The sequence below is a fragment of the Pleurodeles waltl genome, chromosome 7 (genome assembly GCF_031143425.1).
Source record: "Pleurodeles waltl isolate 20211129_DDA chromosome 7, aPleWal1.hap1.20221129, whole genome shotgun sequence".
Lineage (NCBI taxonomy): Eukaryota > Metazoa > Chordata > Amphibia > Caudata > Salamandridae > Pleurodeles > Pleurodeles waltl.
The window spans coordinates 1300867673-1300883958 of NC_090446.1; the positions used below are offsets into that span (position 1 = coordinate 1300867673).

General features: G+C 44.5%; 1 protein-coding gene across 1 annotated transcript; it reads right to left on the minus strand.

The window, feature by feature from the left end:
• Positions 1-7322: 7322 nt before the first annotated feature.
• LOC138247044 (urotensin-2 receptor-like) lies at positions 7323-9202 on the minus strand. Its single transcript, XM_069201794.1, has one exon. The coding sequence runs from the start codon at positions 8439-8441 to the stop codon at positions 7323-7325; it is 1119 nt and encodes a 372-aa protein (XP_069057895.1). The 5' UTR covers positions 8442-9202.
• Between the last annotated feature and the right edge of the window lie 7084 nt (positions 9203-16286).

The following is a 16286-nucleotide window of genomic DNA, read 5'->3' on the forward strand; positions in this document are numbered from 1 at the left end:
CACTCCAGCATGGACCACGGAGTCGTTGCAGGCGGCGTCACGGGATTAGGCAGCAGCATCTGTCCGCAGTCGTCTGAACACTGTTTTCTTGGATTTTCACCAGCTTCTCCTTTCAAGGACACCACTTGTCAGGGCAGGAGTCTCAGCAGAGAGTCCAGGTGCTGGTAGGGGAAGTCTTTGATGGCCCTGAGACTTCAGAACAGGGGGCAAGCTCAGTCCAAGCCCTTGGAGATTCTTCTCAAGCAGGAATATACCACAAAGTCCAGTCTTTGTCCCCTTTCACAGGCAGAAGCAGCAACTGCAGGGTAGCCCAAAGAAGCACAGTCACAGGCAGGGGCAGCACTTCTCCTCAGCTCTTCAGCTCTTCTCCTTGGCAGAGGTTCCTATTGATTCCAGAAGTGATCTGATTTTCAGAGGTTTTGGGGGCTCTTTTTATACCACTTTCTGCCGTTGAAGTAGGCCTACTTCTAAGAGAAGTCTCTGTTGTTTTCAAGATCCTGCCTAGCCCAGGCCAGGCCCCAGATACACACCAGGGGGTTGGAGACTGCATTGTGTGAGGGCAGGCACAGCCCTTTCAGGTGTGAGTGACCTAACCTGCCCTCCCTCCTAGCACAGATGGCTCATCAGGATATGGAGGCTACACCCCAGCTCCCTTTGTGTCACTGTCTATAGAGAGGTGCAAACAGACCAACTGTTAAACTGACCCAAACAGGGAATCCACAAACAGGCAGAGTCACAGAATGGTTTAAGCAAGAAAATGCCTACTTTGTAAAGGTAGCGTTTTAAAACTAACAATCTAAAAAACAACTTCACTAAAAGATGTATTTTTAAATTGTGACCCCAAGCTCCACATGTCTATCTGCTCCCAAAGGGAATCTGTGCTGTAATAATATTTAAAAGCAGCCCTCATGTTAACCTATGAGTGAGATAGCCTTGCAACAGTGAAAACCGAATTTGGCGATATTTCACTGTTCAGACATTTAACAGTCCACCCTGTACACTGCACCCTGCCCATGGGGCTACCTAGGGCCTACCTTAGGGGTATCTTACATGTAAGAAACAGGAGGATTTAGGCCTGGCAAGACGGTACACTTGCCAAGTCGAATTGGCAGTAAAAGCTGCACACACAGGCACTGCAGTGGCAGGTCTGACCCATGTTTACAGGACTACTAATGTGGGTGGCACAACCAGTGCTGCAGGCCCACTAGTAGCATTTGATTTATAGGCCCTGGGCACCTCTAGTGCATTGTACTAGGGACTTACTAGTAAATCAAATATGCCAATCATGGAAAGCCAATTTACACATACATTTTACATAGAAGCACTTGCACTTTAGCACTGGATAGCAGTGGTAAAGTGCCCAGAGGCACAGAAACAGCAAAAACAAAGTCCAGCACACATCAACAACCTGGGAAACAGAGGCAAAAAGTTAGGGGAGACCACGCCAAGGATGCTGAGTCTAACACCCTCCCGTTAAACCAGGCTACGCTCCACACCTACTAATCAAACACAAAAATGTACATACTTTCTTGTACAGTCAACTTAAGAAATAATGATAGCAAGTATGGCAAATGTGGCACTATCCCGAACATCTTTCCGCTTGATGCCATGCTTCTATCAGGAATTGGAATTATGCAAGTTATTGGAATTATGTGAGTTTGTGGCTGCTGCTTTTAAAGTATAATTATGGACTTGCCACATTTGCCACAGCATCCATCAATATACAGTATAATCTGTAGATGCAAAAAAATGTTCTGTAGATGCAAAAAAATATTGTTTGTAGCTCAAACAGAACAAAATTTACTATAAACTCGGGGCATGTGTTGCCAGGCAGTGGAAGGCACTTTGTAAAGGTTGGCTGGCCCCCTTTCTGTTCATATTGGTGAGTTTGGGGGTAAAACCTGGTACTGGTGGTATGAGACCTTTGCCCAGACAATATTAACCATTGTAAAAATGACAAATTTAAGGTAGTAATACTATTAAAAAATATGCTGCATTATGAGGCACAATTGCCTTTTTTTGTATAATTTAGCCAACCCTGCTGCATAATTGGTCCTGCCTTACCGCATAATTCCAATTGCCCTGATTTCGGTGCAGCCACAAGTTTTCCAAAACTTAATTGGGCATTCATCTTTGAAACTCTAGCACAGTGGTTCCCAACCTGTGGTCCAGGGACCCCTGGGGGTCCGCGAAGCCTTCCCAGGGGGTCCGTGACTGCTCAAAAAATTAAATAATATTAACAGTTTAGGTCCCCAATGACTCACTCGGGGGGTCCCCATATTCCAATAATGATTCAGTGGGGGTCCCCGGGTTCCAGTAATGATAAAATGGGGGCCCACAGAAGTCAAAAGGTTGGAAACCACTGCTCTAGCACAAAAGCAAATAATTGAAAAAAGGTCTGAATCATGCTCCATAATCACCTCCTTGGCTTCACAATCTAAAACACCTATAGTTCTCTGAAAAATTAACGCACAACAGGGCAAGGTAATACAGGTCAGCGAATTATTTCCTGTTTATCTTTCACATAGTTTCAAGTTTTTTTATTTATTATGTTACGGAACTCCACTGGAGGTCCACATAAGATGATACGTATTTATAAAAAAAACATAAAAAGGATTAATCTTTCCTAGATAGTTGATTAAATTAATAGAATGTTAAAAAACACTTAAACTAGTTAAAAACTGTAACACAAAATGATCTTCACATGTTTTAATTAATCTTTCATTCCTTAAGAGTGTTTCTTATTTTTGGGACGCTTTGTTTCTGTAGTTTTTGTAGTGAAATAGATTTTTCTTGTATAGAGCACACTTTGGAAGGAGTGGATTCTGTGTTTTTATCTGGACTACTTTGAGAGTGTTGGAGTTGAGACTGAAGGCAGTGTGAGTTTACCACAGTGATTGTCACCAGTGTTGTATTGCAAAATGATGGGCCCCATGTGATGTGGGGCCCCTGAGACTCCCATAGCTCACAGATCTACATTGGCCTTGGGCTCAATGGGGGCCCTCTGAAGGCTTGGGAGCCCCTTAAAGTTTTGGGTGCCCCTGCGGTGCAGGGGCCTGCATTACACCCTTAATTGTTACTGGGTCAGAAAGGTGTTCAGAATACATGGCCATCCAAACCTTGGCCTCTCTGCACAGCACACACAGCAGCGATCATGTATGCAAATGTGTTCGTAGAATTGGGGAGATTGAGACATACAAAAGACAACTGCTGCTTCCATAGACCTCAGTAATGCTTAATTCACAGTTCCAGAATTGAAACATTTTCAGTATTATTTAAAACACAATTGCTGTTATCTATGCATCTTATACAGCTAACAACCTCAGACAAGGACAATAGGCTTGTTTTATTAATGTGTCAGTTGCTGTTTTAGATATCTGGGTGCAATAACAGAGTAGCTTCAAAATACCATTCGGGCAGCACTAGGGAAGCGCAGATTTTTAGTTTACATGTTTAAGCCACACCCTTAATTACATAGGCCAAGCCACTTTTAAGATCCCTCCCTCCCCCCATTTTTTACATCACACTTACAGCCCTGCTTATACCATGTGGTTTGTGCATCCACAATTAGTGCTGTATTCCTATGAAGGAGAAGAGCTCCATCTTCACTTTCCAGCTTCTATGGCAGCCTAGAACCTCCTGATTAGAGCAAAGCAAACCTACTATGTCCTATTAGTGGCTTCCCAATAAACCCTCCCTGCTGGGGAGTGCTGGGACATTTCATTATAAGTACAGGACCCCACGAGCAGTGTTTGCACTAACATTGTAACAGTGCCCTCCTGTGAAACTAATGCATCCTCCAGTATCCTACAAGAAGTGCAAGAGCTCAGCAAAAGACTGCTAGGGCTGTCCCACGACAGAGAAGAACCTGGAGGGCCCCATTAAAGGTACAGCAGACATGCCGTAGAGCTCAGCAGAAGACTGCTAGGGCTGTCCCTGAGCAGACAAAAGCCTGGAGGGTCCCATTACTGGTACAGCAAACATGCCTTAGAGCCCAGCAGAAGACTGCTAGGGCTGACCCCGAGCAGACAAAAGCCTGGTGGGTCCCATTACTGGTACAGCAGACATGCCTTAGAGCTCAGCAGAAGACTCCTAGGGCTGTCCCTGAGCAGACAAAAGCCTGGAGGGTCCCATTACTGGTACAGCAAACATGCCTTAGAGCCCAGCAGAAGACTGCTAGGGCTGACCCCGAGCAGACAAGAGCCTGGAGGGTCCCATTAAAGGTCCATCAGACATGCTGTGCTGCTTCATTAAAAGGCTGACCGGCCTGTTGAAGCCCAGATCAGACGTGGTTTAAACCAGTTATTTTATCTGGGTAATTGAATCAGACTTTTTCCAAATAAATGCCGGTCTCTGCAGGAGCATTAGGCCACTAAGCTATTTCTCTAACAAGAGAATTAACTGTGGGAAGACGGTAGGGGTGGGGCAGTTTCAGTCACATGTCAGCCTTATAACTGACTCGGTCTCAGCCCCACCATACGACGGAAGGACTATCACACAAAGGAATCTGGAGTGTTCCCGGAATTTCTTTTCGTCCAGTGTCCCCAAAAGGCTGCTAGGGCTTGGTCAGCGTCAGCCACTCACTGCTATGGAATGGGAAAGGTCAGGAAAGGTCAAGGGCACGTGCTGTGTTTAGCAACCCCAGGGCTCCCACTGCCCAGCAATGTGGATTAGACTGCACAGGAGGGTGAAGGGGGATTTCATGATCATACATTTATTGGTTTCTCTGCTGAGGCTGGCAAAGACTAACATAAATTTATAAATGCTTGATTATTTCTTTAGTGTTCATTCCTGTCTAGGTTTTTCGAGATATAGGAAATAAGAAACAAGGAGAAAAAGTGTGCAGTCCAGGATCACATAATATGGTGAAATTCACGTCAGGGTTCGGATCTCACACGAGCCACGAACCAAGCATCCTCTTTTTTGCACAAATTTATCAAATCTATACACAACATATCATCAGCCGCACAGATCACATAAGGTTTACACTATTAAACAAGCATTGGTACAACCATTAGTTTGGACTTTTGCCATAATCTTTTGGGGTTTTATCATTGCCTGTTCTGTTTTAACGTGTTTTTTTGTGAAACCCGTTTCAGAATCTTCAGGACCCTGACCACGATAAATAATAAGCATTGGCTAAAAGCTCAAAAGGCACTAATTTCCGTAGTAGACCCTAGCACTGAAGAGGACTAGTTTTCAGGCAGCTGTGCTCTTTGTGAAAGGGCAGTATGGCATCATTAATAGTGAAGTTAGCAGGTGATTGAAGTGGGCTGACCCGCTTTCCCATGGTGTAAGCTGTAAAGGACGGAAGAAATATGTGAGCGACACCACAACAAACCAATGAATAAAGTGGGCTGGCTAAAGGCCACTATATGTACCTATATCTGTGTGCATATAATTTTATTAAAATCAAAAGTTCTTGGCTAACGCCAGACCTAAAACAAAATAGGATGGTCATCTGTGCTTAGGATAGCTTCTATCGCTTCTCTGTTCCCTCTCACCTGCCCCCATTCTCTGCTGCTCCTGGTATCATGGATTGTCTTTGGTAATGTGCGGTCTATCTAGGCTTCTGAGGTCAGTGCTCATAAGACTATCTCTGAGGCTCAGAGGAAGAAGTTAGATGTCAAAATAGAATGCAAAGATGAAATACAGACAGAGTGGCAGTCAAGAAGTGTCAGTAATAGTAAAGTACCCCAGCAAAGTGAACTAACACCCCTCTGATGATTCCGGGGGTTCCACGGCTTACCATTGTAGTATGAATATACACTGAATAAAGGACAGATATTGATTAGCGTCACGATCAATGGGAGTGTGCATCGGAACAGTCATGTACCACCCATGGTACGCCTCCTTGACGTAAAGTAGTGCGTAGTGCTACTTTCTGTTAATTTAGGGCTGATGTCCAATGCAATTCAGGATGTGTGCTGGAAAGTAAACCGCAAAGCAAAACTTTGCACCAGGTTTGATGCAAACCAGGTGCAAAGTGTTAATAAATACTTCTCCTAAACGTAACGCAATGGTTGAGCTGTCGTACTAATAAAATTGTTCTGATACCCAAAGAAGCTCTTTTTAGAAACTTTAGGGTAACAAACGATTGAGGTTAAAAAAACAATAAGGTTCTAAACCAATGCCTTTGAATTTTCAAGCAGAGCTTGATGTCAGTTCATAGGTCAGTGTTCTATGTTAACAGGATTGTTACTTATGAACTGCAAGTAACAAAGGGATCTATGTGACAAAAGCAATAACTGAGCTATCTACATAAAATACTAAACTTTCCTCTGCATGTCACACCTTGCGCTTTGCAGCGGGACATTAGCCCTGCGTGCTACTATTGCAAGAGTCAAAACTGCTCCTGGACAAATTGCAGATCTCTCCATCAAGCGCTTTAACCTCCAGTGCTATCATAGCGAGCAGACTGCTCTTATGTCCCTCAGGCTGTCATCCAGAGAGGGTCTACTTGAGCTAGGAGCCCCCAGCGACAGCACCGGCAGTCCGCAGTCTCGCCGTAAAGCCGGCGCTGGTGCTGAATTGTAACTGTAACTATATAGCGCCTACTACCCCTGAAGATACATCTATGGCAGGGCGCATTACGGCGGGTAGCATGCTTACTCAACCTAACCCACGGTCAGTGTTTAGCGTTATTGGGGTTACTCTCAAGGAAGTCATCGCATGCTCCGGGTTAGTCTCTCACGTTTGTTTCTTAGAGTGCCAGCGGATTCCTAGCAGCATCTTGAGTGTTTTCGTCCCTTTGGCAGTGGAACCTTTCCCAGCAGTAACCCGCCATGTTTCTGTCCTACAGTGTAAACAGTTTAGTGCAGTAGTAGTATAATATTTTTGACTAATGCCACAATTCGTCATTAGCACTATAAACTATTTCCTAGCAGCTTCCGGTTAGAGTCGCGGATGGAGCGGTGCAGCCTTGTGGCTTCTCAGCGCTCTGAGATGGAAGTGGGTGGACTAGGGCTAAGGTCAGGGGTCAGTGCACTCTTGGTGCAAAATAAACTAGTTCCTGTCAGTACCATGTCAGTGGCGAGAAGCTTTATCAATGAAGACTTTCGTAGCGCTGCTAGCAGCATAGGTCCTAGCGTTGCTTTTCTGCTATGAAACCTGCGCTATGGACTCTCTCCTAGCTGCTTTAGGTATTGTGAGTACCTGTTAGCCTCTCAGCATCCCAGATTGTGCCCAGGGCATTTGTTCAGTATTTCTGCATCCCTTCTCATTCAACTTGTGTTTATCTACTTCTCCCAAACCCAGTAAACATGGCTGAGCACAGTCTACATATTGATGTATTTCCATTGCCTCTTTGGTACTCACAGTGTTCAGGCCTTGATGCGGTCGCAGGGCCCCTTCAGCTGGCTGACAGTCACAGTCTCTGTGCACTGCTGGCTCCCAGCGGACAGCGACCTCCTGACCTGGTTAGCCGATGGTCCCGCCCACCGCCGGAGGTGCAGGGAGCCTGGGCCGCTCCGTTGCCTGTTGCGCAGGTACTCCTTGTAGTTCCGGGTGAGCAGCGTGTAGAGAAAGGGGTTGATGCAGCTATTGCTGTAGGTGAGGCAGGTCACCAGGTGGTTGACGTAGATCTCCGTCCGTACTGGGATGCGTTCAGTGTCAGGGCTGTAGAGCGGCACCAGTTGCCAGATCCAGAAGGGCAGGAAGCAGGCCCAGAAGGCCAGGACAATGATGAAGATCATGAAAATGACCCTCTGCTTGGGGGAGCGCTGAAGCTCCTTGTTGAGGAGGCTCTTGGTCTGCGATACCCAGTAGGCCCTTGCCAGCTTCGCATATAGGTAGCCGATGATGACTCCTGGGGCAAGGATGCTGGTGGTGAAAAGCACGGTCAGGTAGGCCTTGTACTGCTCGTCGCTCCACATCGGGGTGCACAGCTTCCGGATGCTGCCGTCGTCCAGGCTTCTCTCCTCTTGGTGGATCATCACCATCATGGGCAGTGTCAGCAGGAAAGAGACCACCCAGATGGCAAGGGCTAGGCTCTTGCGGTAGCTCCTTGAGCGGTTGACTGTGTCGAAGGGCTTGGCTACCGCAACGTAGCGCTCGGTGCTCATTACGGTCAGAATGAAGATGCTGGCATGCATGGTGAGCAGGTCCAGGGTCAGCAGCACACGGCAGCCTGCCTCACCAAAGTACCAGTCCTTCACAAAGCTGTTGTGGACAATGAAGGGGATGGTGGAGAGGTACAGCAGATCAGCTAGTGCCAAGTTGATGATATGGACATACATGGAGGTGAAGCTGGAGACTGAAACGTACATCACCACCAGTGTGTAGAGGTTCCCAGCCACTCCAACTACACACATTAAGGACAGGATGACCGCCATGACAGAGGTCATAATCAGGTCATCAGCAGAGACTGAATTCAGGCTGGATAGGTTACTAGACACATTTTTGGAATAGAACTCCAGGTAAGTATTTGCGATGACCTCCATGGTTCTTAGTAAGATGGTCTATATGACCATATTCAGTGTTTAAGCTTTACAACAACTGTCATATTTCTAAGGCGAGAAGAGGAAGTGTTGATGGAGAATGTGTGGGTATCTGTTACTGCATCTGTTACTGCAGATCTTCTCTGACCAGAGAAATAGCACTTTTGACTACTTCTTGTGGTCAGTCTTACAAAATGGCCTTCAAAAATGGTTGTGTGTCTTCTGGGACATTGTTCCCATATCATTGCCATATGAGTATGGGGAGATATGTTCCAGATTCTGTTGATTATGTGTCTATGGTGAGATGCTGCCCTGAGTTTCTTGGCTTTATATCTACATTGGATGGCACCCGAGGATCTGTTTGCTTAGTAGCTACAGCTGGAAGTCCCCCTTGATCTTTTATATGTAAGGTGGGATGCTGGTTGAAGGCTGCTGGCTTTTGAATCTACACTACAATACTTTCCCCAGTCAGTTGGTGCTGTTCTTCAAAATGCTGCTTGATTATGCCTTGATATTGATGGGGCAGTTGACTGACGGGTGCCTCCTTCCATACAAACAGCACTGATGTGCTCCTAATGCCCTACAGTCAACTTTACAAAAGTGTTACCATCGTCTATGACAACTAAGGACCAGAGTAGAGAAAGGTCCTTCTTATCCTTTGAAGGAAGACTTCTGCAAATTAGCATTGGTGTATCTTTCACCCACACCCCTAAGGGAGTAAAGTTCCAATCTGTCAGTTCAATAAGGAAGCAGAAAACTGAAAAGATCCTCTGTACTGTAGGTTTGCACTGAGGATATTTATCCATTAGTAAAATTTGGGCAGTGGTGGTATGATCACGTAACCAGAAAATGTCCTTATTGAAAGGAAAAAAACATTTGAAGATGACAGTGGGACCAGACTTGTCGTCATCTTGAATCCAGATAACTGGGAGCAACGGATGGTCAAGACGGATTCCCTTGAAGGCTCTCCAGTTTTACTCTCATCTGCTTCCGCGGGGAACTCTGAATTGCTCCCATAAGGAATCAATTATTTCCATCAGATTTCTCCTTTGATCCCCACAGGGTGGTGTGCCTTGATAAAGATACAAGTGGCAGCCACTGTGAATCTACCTCTATAAATGCAACAAAGAAGCTTCCAGTGGTGTCATCTGCTGCAGAAGCATGGGTCAGCCATTGGAAGAGTCCGGTGGGGTAAGTGTGTCTCTATGCCTCCTTGGCCTCTGTCATCTGCTGCAGATCCATGAATGAGGCGGTGGAAGAGACTGAGCTCATCGGTGGAGGTGCAGGTCTGAACGTCTCTCCGCTGCCGCCTGCTGCAGACCCCTGCGGCTGGTCTGTCCAACTGGAGCTGCTGCGGTCATCTGCCCTGCCTCTCTCTTTCCCTGTATGTTTTCTTGCAGTTGGGATGTGAATTCTCATGTTAACATTCCTTGCACCCTGCTAATACTGGTATTTCAAGAGCTCTTTCCAAACAGCCCCTGCCCCCACTCACCTCTCGGCCCCTCCCTCTTTCACTCTGGAGTTCTCAATGGCTCTGGTCTTTCTCTTCTCCTTTGCTACTTTTCCTTATATCTGTCGCTATATTACTATTTGTCTCTTGTCTCCTGCTCGAATTTATATTGCCATATTTATCGTCCCCTTGACTTTTCTCTCGTATTCTCCCCACAACTCTTTCTCCCACCTTCGTTTTCTTTTTCTAATTTCCTCCCTTTCTTAGTTACTCTGTTCATTCTTTCTCTAATGTTTCTACCTCCGTCTTTTCCTATATTTTTATTCATTTTACTTACATAATACCTATTCAGTTTGCTCCTTTCCTGCCTTTCTCTCTGTCTTTGCTCCTTTCGTTTTTTTCAACACTGTCTTTTCTTACTTTTTTTTCTCTTATTTGTATTTGCATGCCTGATTTCCATACCCCACTTTCTTTTTTAATTTCTTACTTCTCTTTCTATTTGTGTTCCCATTTTTAAGTGTTTTTTTCATTTTACATTTAGCTCTCTGTCTAAATCACAATACCTTCCTTCGTTCCTGTTTTCTTTCTTTTCTCGTTTTAACATTCTTTCTTGCTCTTCCTCTCTTAACTGTGTCTCCATATCTGGTTCACGCTCCCCTTTTACTTTGTTCTCGTGTTTTCTTTATGTAGCATTCTATTGTTCATTCATATTATATAACTTTTCTTGTTATTCTATTCCATGTTTCTTAGCTTTTTTCAGTTTTTCGTTTTCATTATTTCTTAATTGCATTCTTAAATTTGTTTTAATTTTCCTTTATTTTTGTCTCTCTCAGTCTAAGTTTGCTGGTCTCAATTCGTATTCGGACTCGCTGTCATTTTTTCTCGCAATCCTAGACGTTTTATACTTTTCCCCTTTCCCGTCTCTGTCATATTTATCTCAAACACTTTTCGATTACTTTTCCAATATTTTACTTGCTCTCTTTAGTCGACATCCGTAGCTAACCCATTTTCTCGCACCCCCTCCCGTGCTGCTGATATTAAATGCCAATGTGATGCTTTAAAGACCATGAACCAAAACCGCTATACAAGCTATTTTTTCCTACGGGACAAGTTATACATTACTTTTGAGGCACTTTTTGGTGCTGTCTTCTAGAAATAAGAACCGTGTTTTATATTTCATTAGCCACTTCGGACACTATTTGCTTTCCTTTTAAAGGTAAAACCGGGATGTTTTTCATTTTTGGGAATTTTTATTTTATTTTACAGGACGTTTTATTTTAATAGGACTAGGAATTTCTCACACAAAAACAGTCGACTGAAGAACGTTGAAGTTACATCTCAACACAACCCAAGCTAAAAGCAAATAAAAAAGCATTTGTAAAACCAAAAGGTTGGACCTTGGAAAGCTCTTGTGATATCCTCTTAAAAAATGCAAGCATGTGCCACAAAAATAAAAAGAAGAAAAAAAGGCCACCACTTAAACGTGGAGGTCACATGCTTGTAATAAAAATATTTTAAAAATAACCATCACAAATAATTTTAATAGATATATACGGGTGCTTAGAACATGCAAAGTTAAAACAGGTATAGAAAACATGACCAATATTAGCACAACTAAATTCAATATTGATTTTGAATCACTGAAACCTAAAGACATAGTTTAAACACACTGGAGTGAATAAAACGTCACCAAAAGTTTAAAGAATGGAAAGAAAAAAGCTGTGCTAAACTATTGACCCACCAACCGTGGCACTGAAATGCACTTCTTTTTAGGCTCATGTGCACAATTCATGATGGGAAATGCTGTCATCAGGGGCATAGCTTCGGGTGGGGGTGGGGGAAGGTGTTACACCCACTAATAAATGTATTTTGTGATAAATAGTTGGGTGCAGGTGCTTTCAGTCAGATATGGTGAGGTATTTGTCGGATTTCACCAGGAATTATTACACTCACAGACAGAAACGCACACACACTCTCTTCCTCTATCTGTTTGGAAAGACTTAAAAAATGTTGGTTATTTCACTAAATAATGCGCGTTCTCTCACTTAGTATACCCACCAATAAACATTCCTCTCTCTTTCCACTGCCTCTTAAATCCTTCTTGTGCGCCTTGCTTGTCCTATAATGTATTTTAACGTCATGTGCCAGCCACATTTGTCGGGAAATCTGAATTTAACACACCCCAATCATACTGACCAAGCTATGCCCCTGGCTGCCATTCAAAGTGCAAGTGATGCCCTCCATGTCTCAAGTGAACTGATCTATTGCCTCATGCTGTATGCAAACCTAAATGGTAGTTGAATGGATCAACAGATGAAGCAGTATGACTCATTATCTATCTATCTATCTATCTATCTATTTATCTACATATACTTTTACCAGCAGATTGGTTTTATGTTGCCCAAAATTGTATTTATTTAAGGATGTGTACGAAGCATATGTGGCGACATCACTGTTCAGTAGATTTGCCCTCTGTATAGGGTGCATGCTAGAAACAGGAAGAATTGCGTACGTCTGACTTGGATAGCTCTGATTAAGGAAGGTTTAGTTCTTGTAAACTGAAGGTGTGGCCAGGATTGGTAGGGGGGTGTATGTTGTACAAGAACTGAGAGCCTATTTCAAATGTCTCTGTAGGTCAGTGTTCCTCTGAGTGAGAATTATTGACTCAAGAGAGATGCAGTTTAATTTACAAAGCCATCTCAACCAGCACCTCTGTTTATCATGCAGACAAGTTCACCATGTCTGGTGGTTCTTGGCAAACATGCAGCGTTAGACCATGAGACTGCAGAGTAACCGTAAAAAAAAGAAAAAAACAGGGCCTTTTCCATCAATGCACCTGGGGTGTAGAACAATATCCCTGTTTCTATTGGGACCACCCCAATACTTCTTCAATTTAGGAAAGAGTTGAAAATGCACCTCTTTAAAGAACGCTACAGCACAACCTATTAACAGTCCACAAACCAGCCACCTCTCCTATCACTCGTTGACTTTATGCTTGTCTTTGACCCTGTATGGCTCTCCCGCTCCTCTGCCTTTCAGCTAGGTTTGCACTATAGAAATTCCACATTCATACATTAAGAAATACCACATACATACCACCCCCAATGCAGAGGTAGGAAATGTCACAAGATGCAAGGAAGCCTCATCTGGGGCAGAAACATGCACAAGTGTAGTAAAAAAGAGAGAGGCCCCGTAAAAGTGTAGTAAAAAAAGAGAGGGAATATTCCTCCCAAAAAAAGACTGAAAATAAATGTTTCTCTAGCATTTTTAACTTAAAAATGATTGTGCTTGGCAAAAGTACAAAGGACACAGTCAGTAACAAGCACAGTGATGCCAGCCTAGGAGCCACAAGCAGCTCAGAATCAGCCGCCAAAGGCACAACTTACCGAGGACTTCTTGGTTCAATGCATTGCTCTCCCAGGCATCTCTTGCCCCACTAAAGAGGTATCTCGGCCATAAAGGCGAGGCTTGCAAGGTTCTCAAAGCGCCTAGAGACTCCACTGCCTTTATTTGTGGCAATGCCGTGGCAGGGCTTCCATTCCAGACAGGAAAGCTGTACAAGCCTTTAGAAGGCCAACTATGGCTGCTTACTCGGACACCTCCATCACCATCGCATGCAGATGGTTTATTTATTTGTTTGATTATGATTTAGTTGGTTTATAGTGCAAACTGGACCCAGTTCAGGGACCTCAGAGCGCTTTACAATTATCAGTTTGCTGTACAGTCATGAAAGAGGCAGAGTAAAAATCGGTCTTCCGGCGAAAAGTAAATTACAATCAGGACCAATGGCATTATACAATTTTTTGGCTGTTGCATTTTCCACTAAATTATGAATTTTATGAATTTGCTGCATTTGCTACTGCAGATTTTACCAAAAGACTGTGTTTGTAACACAAACTAATCAAAAGTTGCAAAAAACACAGCAACACATGTTGCCTCACAGTGGAAGGCACTTTGCAAAGACTGACTGGTCCTCTTTCTGTTGCTTTTCGTTGTATTTAAGGGTTGACTGGTACTAATGAGGTAAAACCTTTGCTCAGACTGTGTTAACCTGTGTAAAAATGGCAAAATAAGAAAGAAAATATACAACAAAATGTACTGCATTGGGCTGCAATATTTGCTTTCTTCCTACATAATTTAGTCAACCCTGACGCATAACTTGGTCCTCTTCTGCCGCATAATTCCAGTAGCACTGATTATAATACAGCAGGGTAACACAGTTGATGGTTTTGGTGAGGACAAAGGTAAAATATTGTAACTAATCAGTTCTTGTATAGCACACAGTCCACCATGACAAGGCATCAGCGATGACCAGGCCAGGAAATAAAGTGGGCATCAACATAAATTAACATGTAGTAAAGAGCACAGAGATGCACCTAGTTTCTGATTAGAGATGTAAGCATAAAATAAGACTGTGTGAGTACCATCATGGGAGCTGTTGAATAGACAACAGGAACTAGGTGACAGGTCTATACGGAATTCACAAATCTACTTAGCACATCTCTTTTGGGACATTTTGGAATACGATCAAGGGTAACGCAACTCTTAAAGTGAACTTGGAAGTCAATCCATGTTTCTGGAATATTTCCCAAACAGGTCCGGCTTAAGATGGTTGTCTGTCTCAAGCGTGGGGCTCAGTGCACAGGATTTACTCCTACAGACTTTACTTACGTCAAAGAGTTTTTAGCACTCGTGCCAGGGAGCTGGGCTCCTTCCAGCCCGGCTTCTATAGGGCATCAAAGGGGTCGACATGGTCGCCGGCATGAAAGACCTGGAGGAATCCGGGGAACGGGCAGGCTACGGTCCCCCTGCAGCCTTGGGGCCGGGAGGAGCCCCGGCAGCCGCAATCCCCTCCCTTGACACACACACAACTCTATTAAAAGCCGACCCCCGTGGACAGCGCGGCCTGTCAAGCCGGCCGCTCTCTTTACGAGGTCCCCCGCTGCCTCCTCACCTGGCCCGCAGCCTTCGCCTGCCAGCGGCGCCTTCGCCTCTCTGCGGCCGCTTGAGGGCACTGGGGTGGAGCATGGAGAACAGTGGGGGACAGAGCCCGGCCGCCAGGGCATCCCGAAAACAGCTGGAAGGAGATCACAGCTGCTGCTGGTGGGTTCGGGAAAAGGCAGCTTGTATGTCTGTCTGTCTGGCGGTTTCAGACCCGGCCTACGCGCTGTCGCCTTCTACCCACACGGGATGAAGGAACCACTGTGCCGGAAACTTACTGAGGCGTCTGCCTAGTGTAACATCTCCTTTTCCCTGCACAATGCCCTGTGCTGATGGATTTTTCGAATGACGGGCCAGTGCATTCTGGGAATTGTAGTTCTATGTAATACCACAAAATGCTAGAGCTACTCATCACATAAGGCCTTGATTTGTAAACTGCTTGGTCCAAGTGTAAGTTATGCCAGAAAAGAGACAGCTAACTGGGGCTTCGATATCATTACGTAGTTGGTATTTTTCGTCCAGGTTTTGGAGACAAGATAACTAACAACTATAACAAAACTGAAACAATACCTATATCTAATGCCATCTCCAAATATGTCCTGGTAATTGTACTCTGCAAAAACTGAGATTGTGAAGTGTGGACCGGACAACAACCACCTACCTACGAGAACATGGCTCAAAGAACCAGAAGGTTGACCAACAACATCAACATCAAGGTACGAAACCTTGGCGTGATCATGTACTGAAAACATTCTTTGACCCCATGTGTTATATATATTACCCTCTGTATAAGGCAGCCACTAGAGTACGCCTTCCCTCACCAAGGGAACAAACATAAGGTACAGGCGTTGTGACTCTCGTTATATTGAGAGTTGGTTATGTAAATAGCTTGTATCAGCTGCTGTCTAACAGTCCAGTCCTGGTGAAGCTGCGCTGTCCTGGCTACCTAGCAGCACATACATATCATGACAGAAAAACAACAACACTTAAGCCAAGCTACTCAGCACTGAAGAGCAGAGACACCAGTGGAGATTTGACACATGCATATGGCATTCTGGAGGATGTTAAAATTGCTCATCCCTGCAGGTCCAAACTTCATACCTCACGATAATCCAAATTAGAGATCCCATAGTAATCCTCACAAAGGAATGAATTTAATGCAGACAATCCCAGTGGATTAATGTCTGCCCATCCCGCTCCTTTCCAGACTCACAAGACTTACAGCCTGGAAGCTCCAGTTGATGTCCACAGACCAGGAGATGGATTGACCGAAGTCACCATAAACACATCACAGGAGCAGCGGCCTGCTTGATATGGTCTGAGCACGCCTGTCTCTCATCTATCCTTCCTCCATCACACTTCTAAGCACTGCAACCCAATACACTATAAGCTCACCCATCTGATCACTCATGCATAGCTCCAAAATGAGCCCTACATATGTATTGTATTTGTGTATG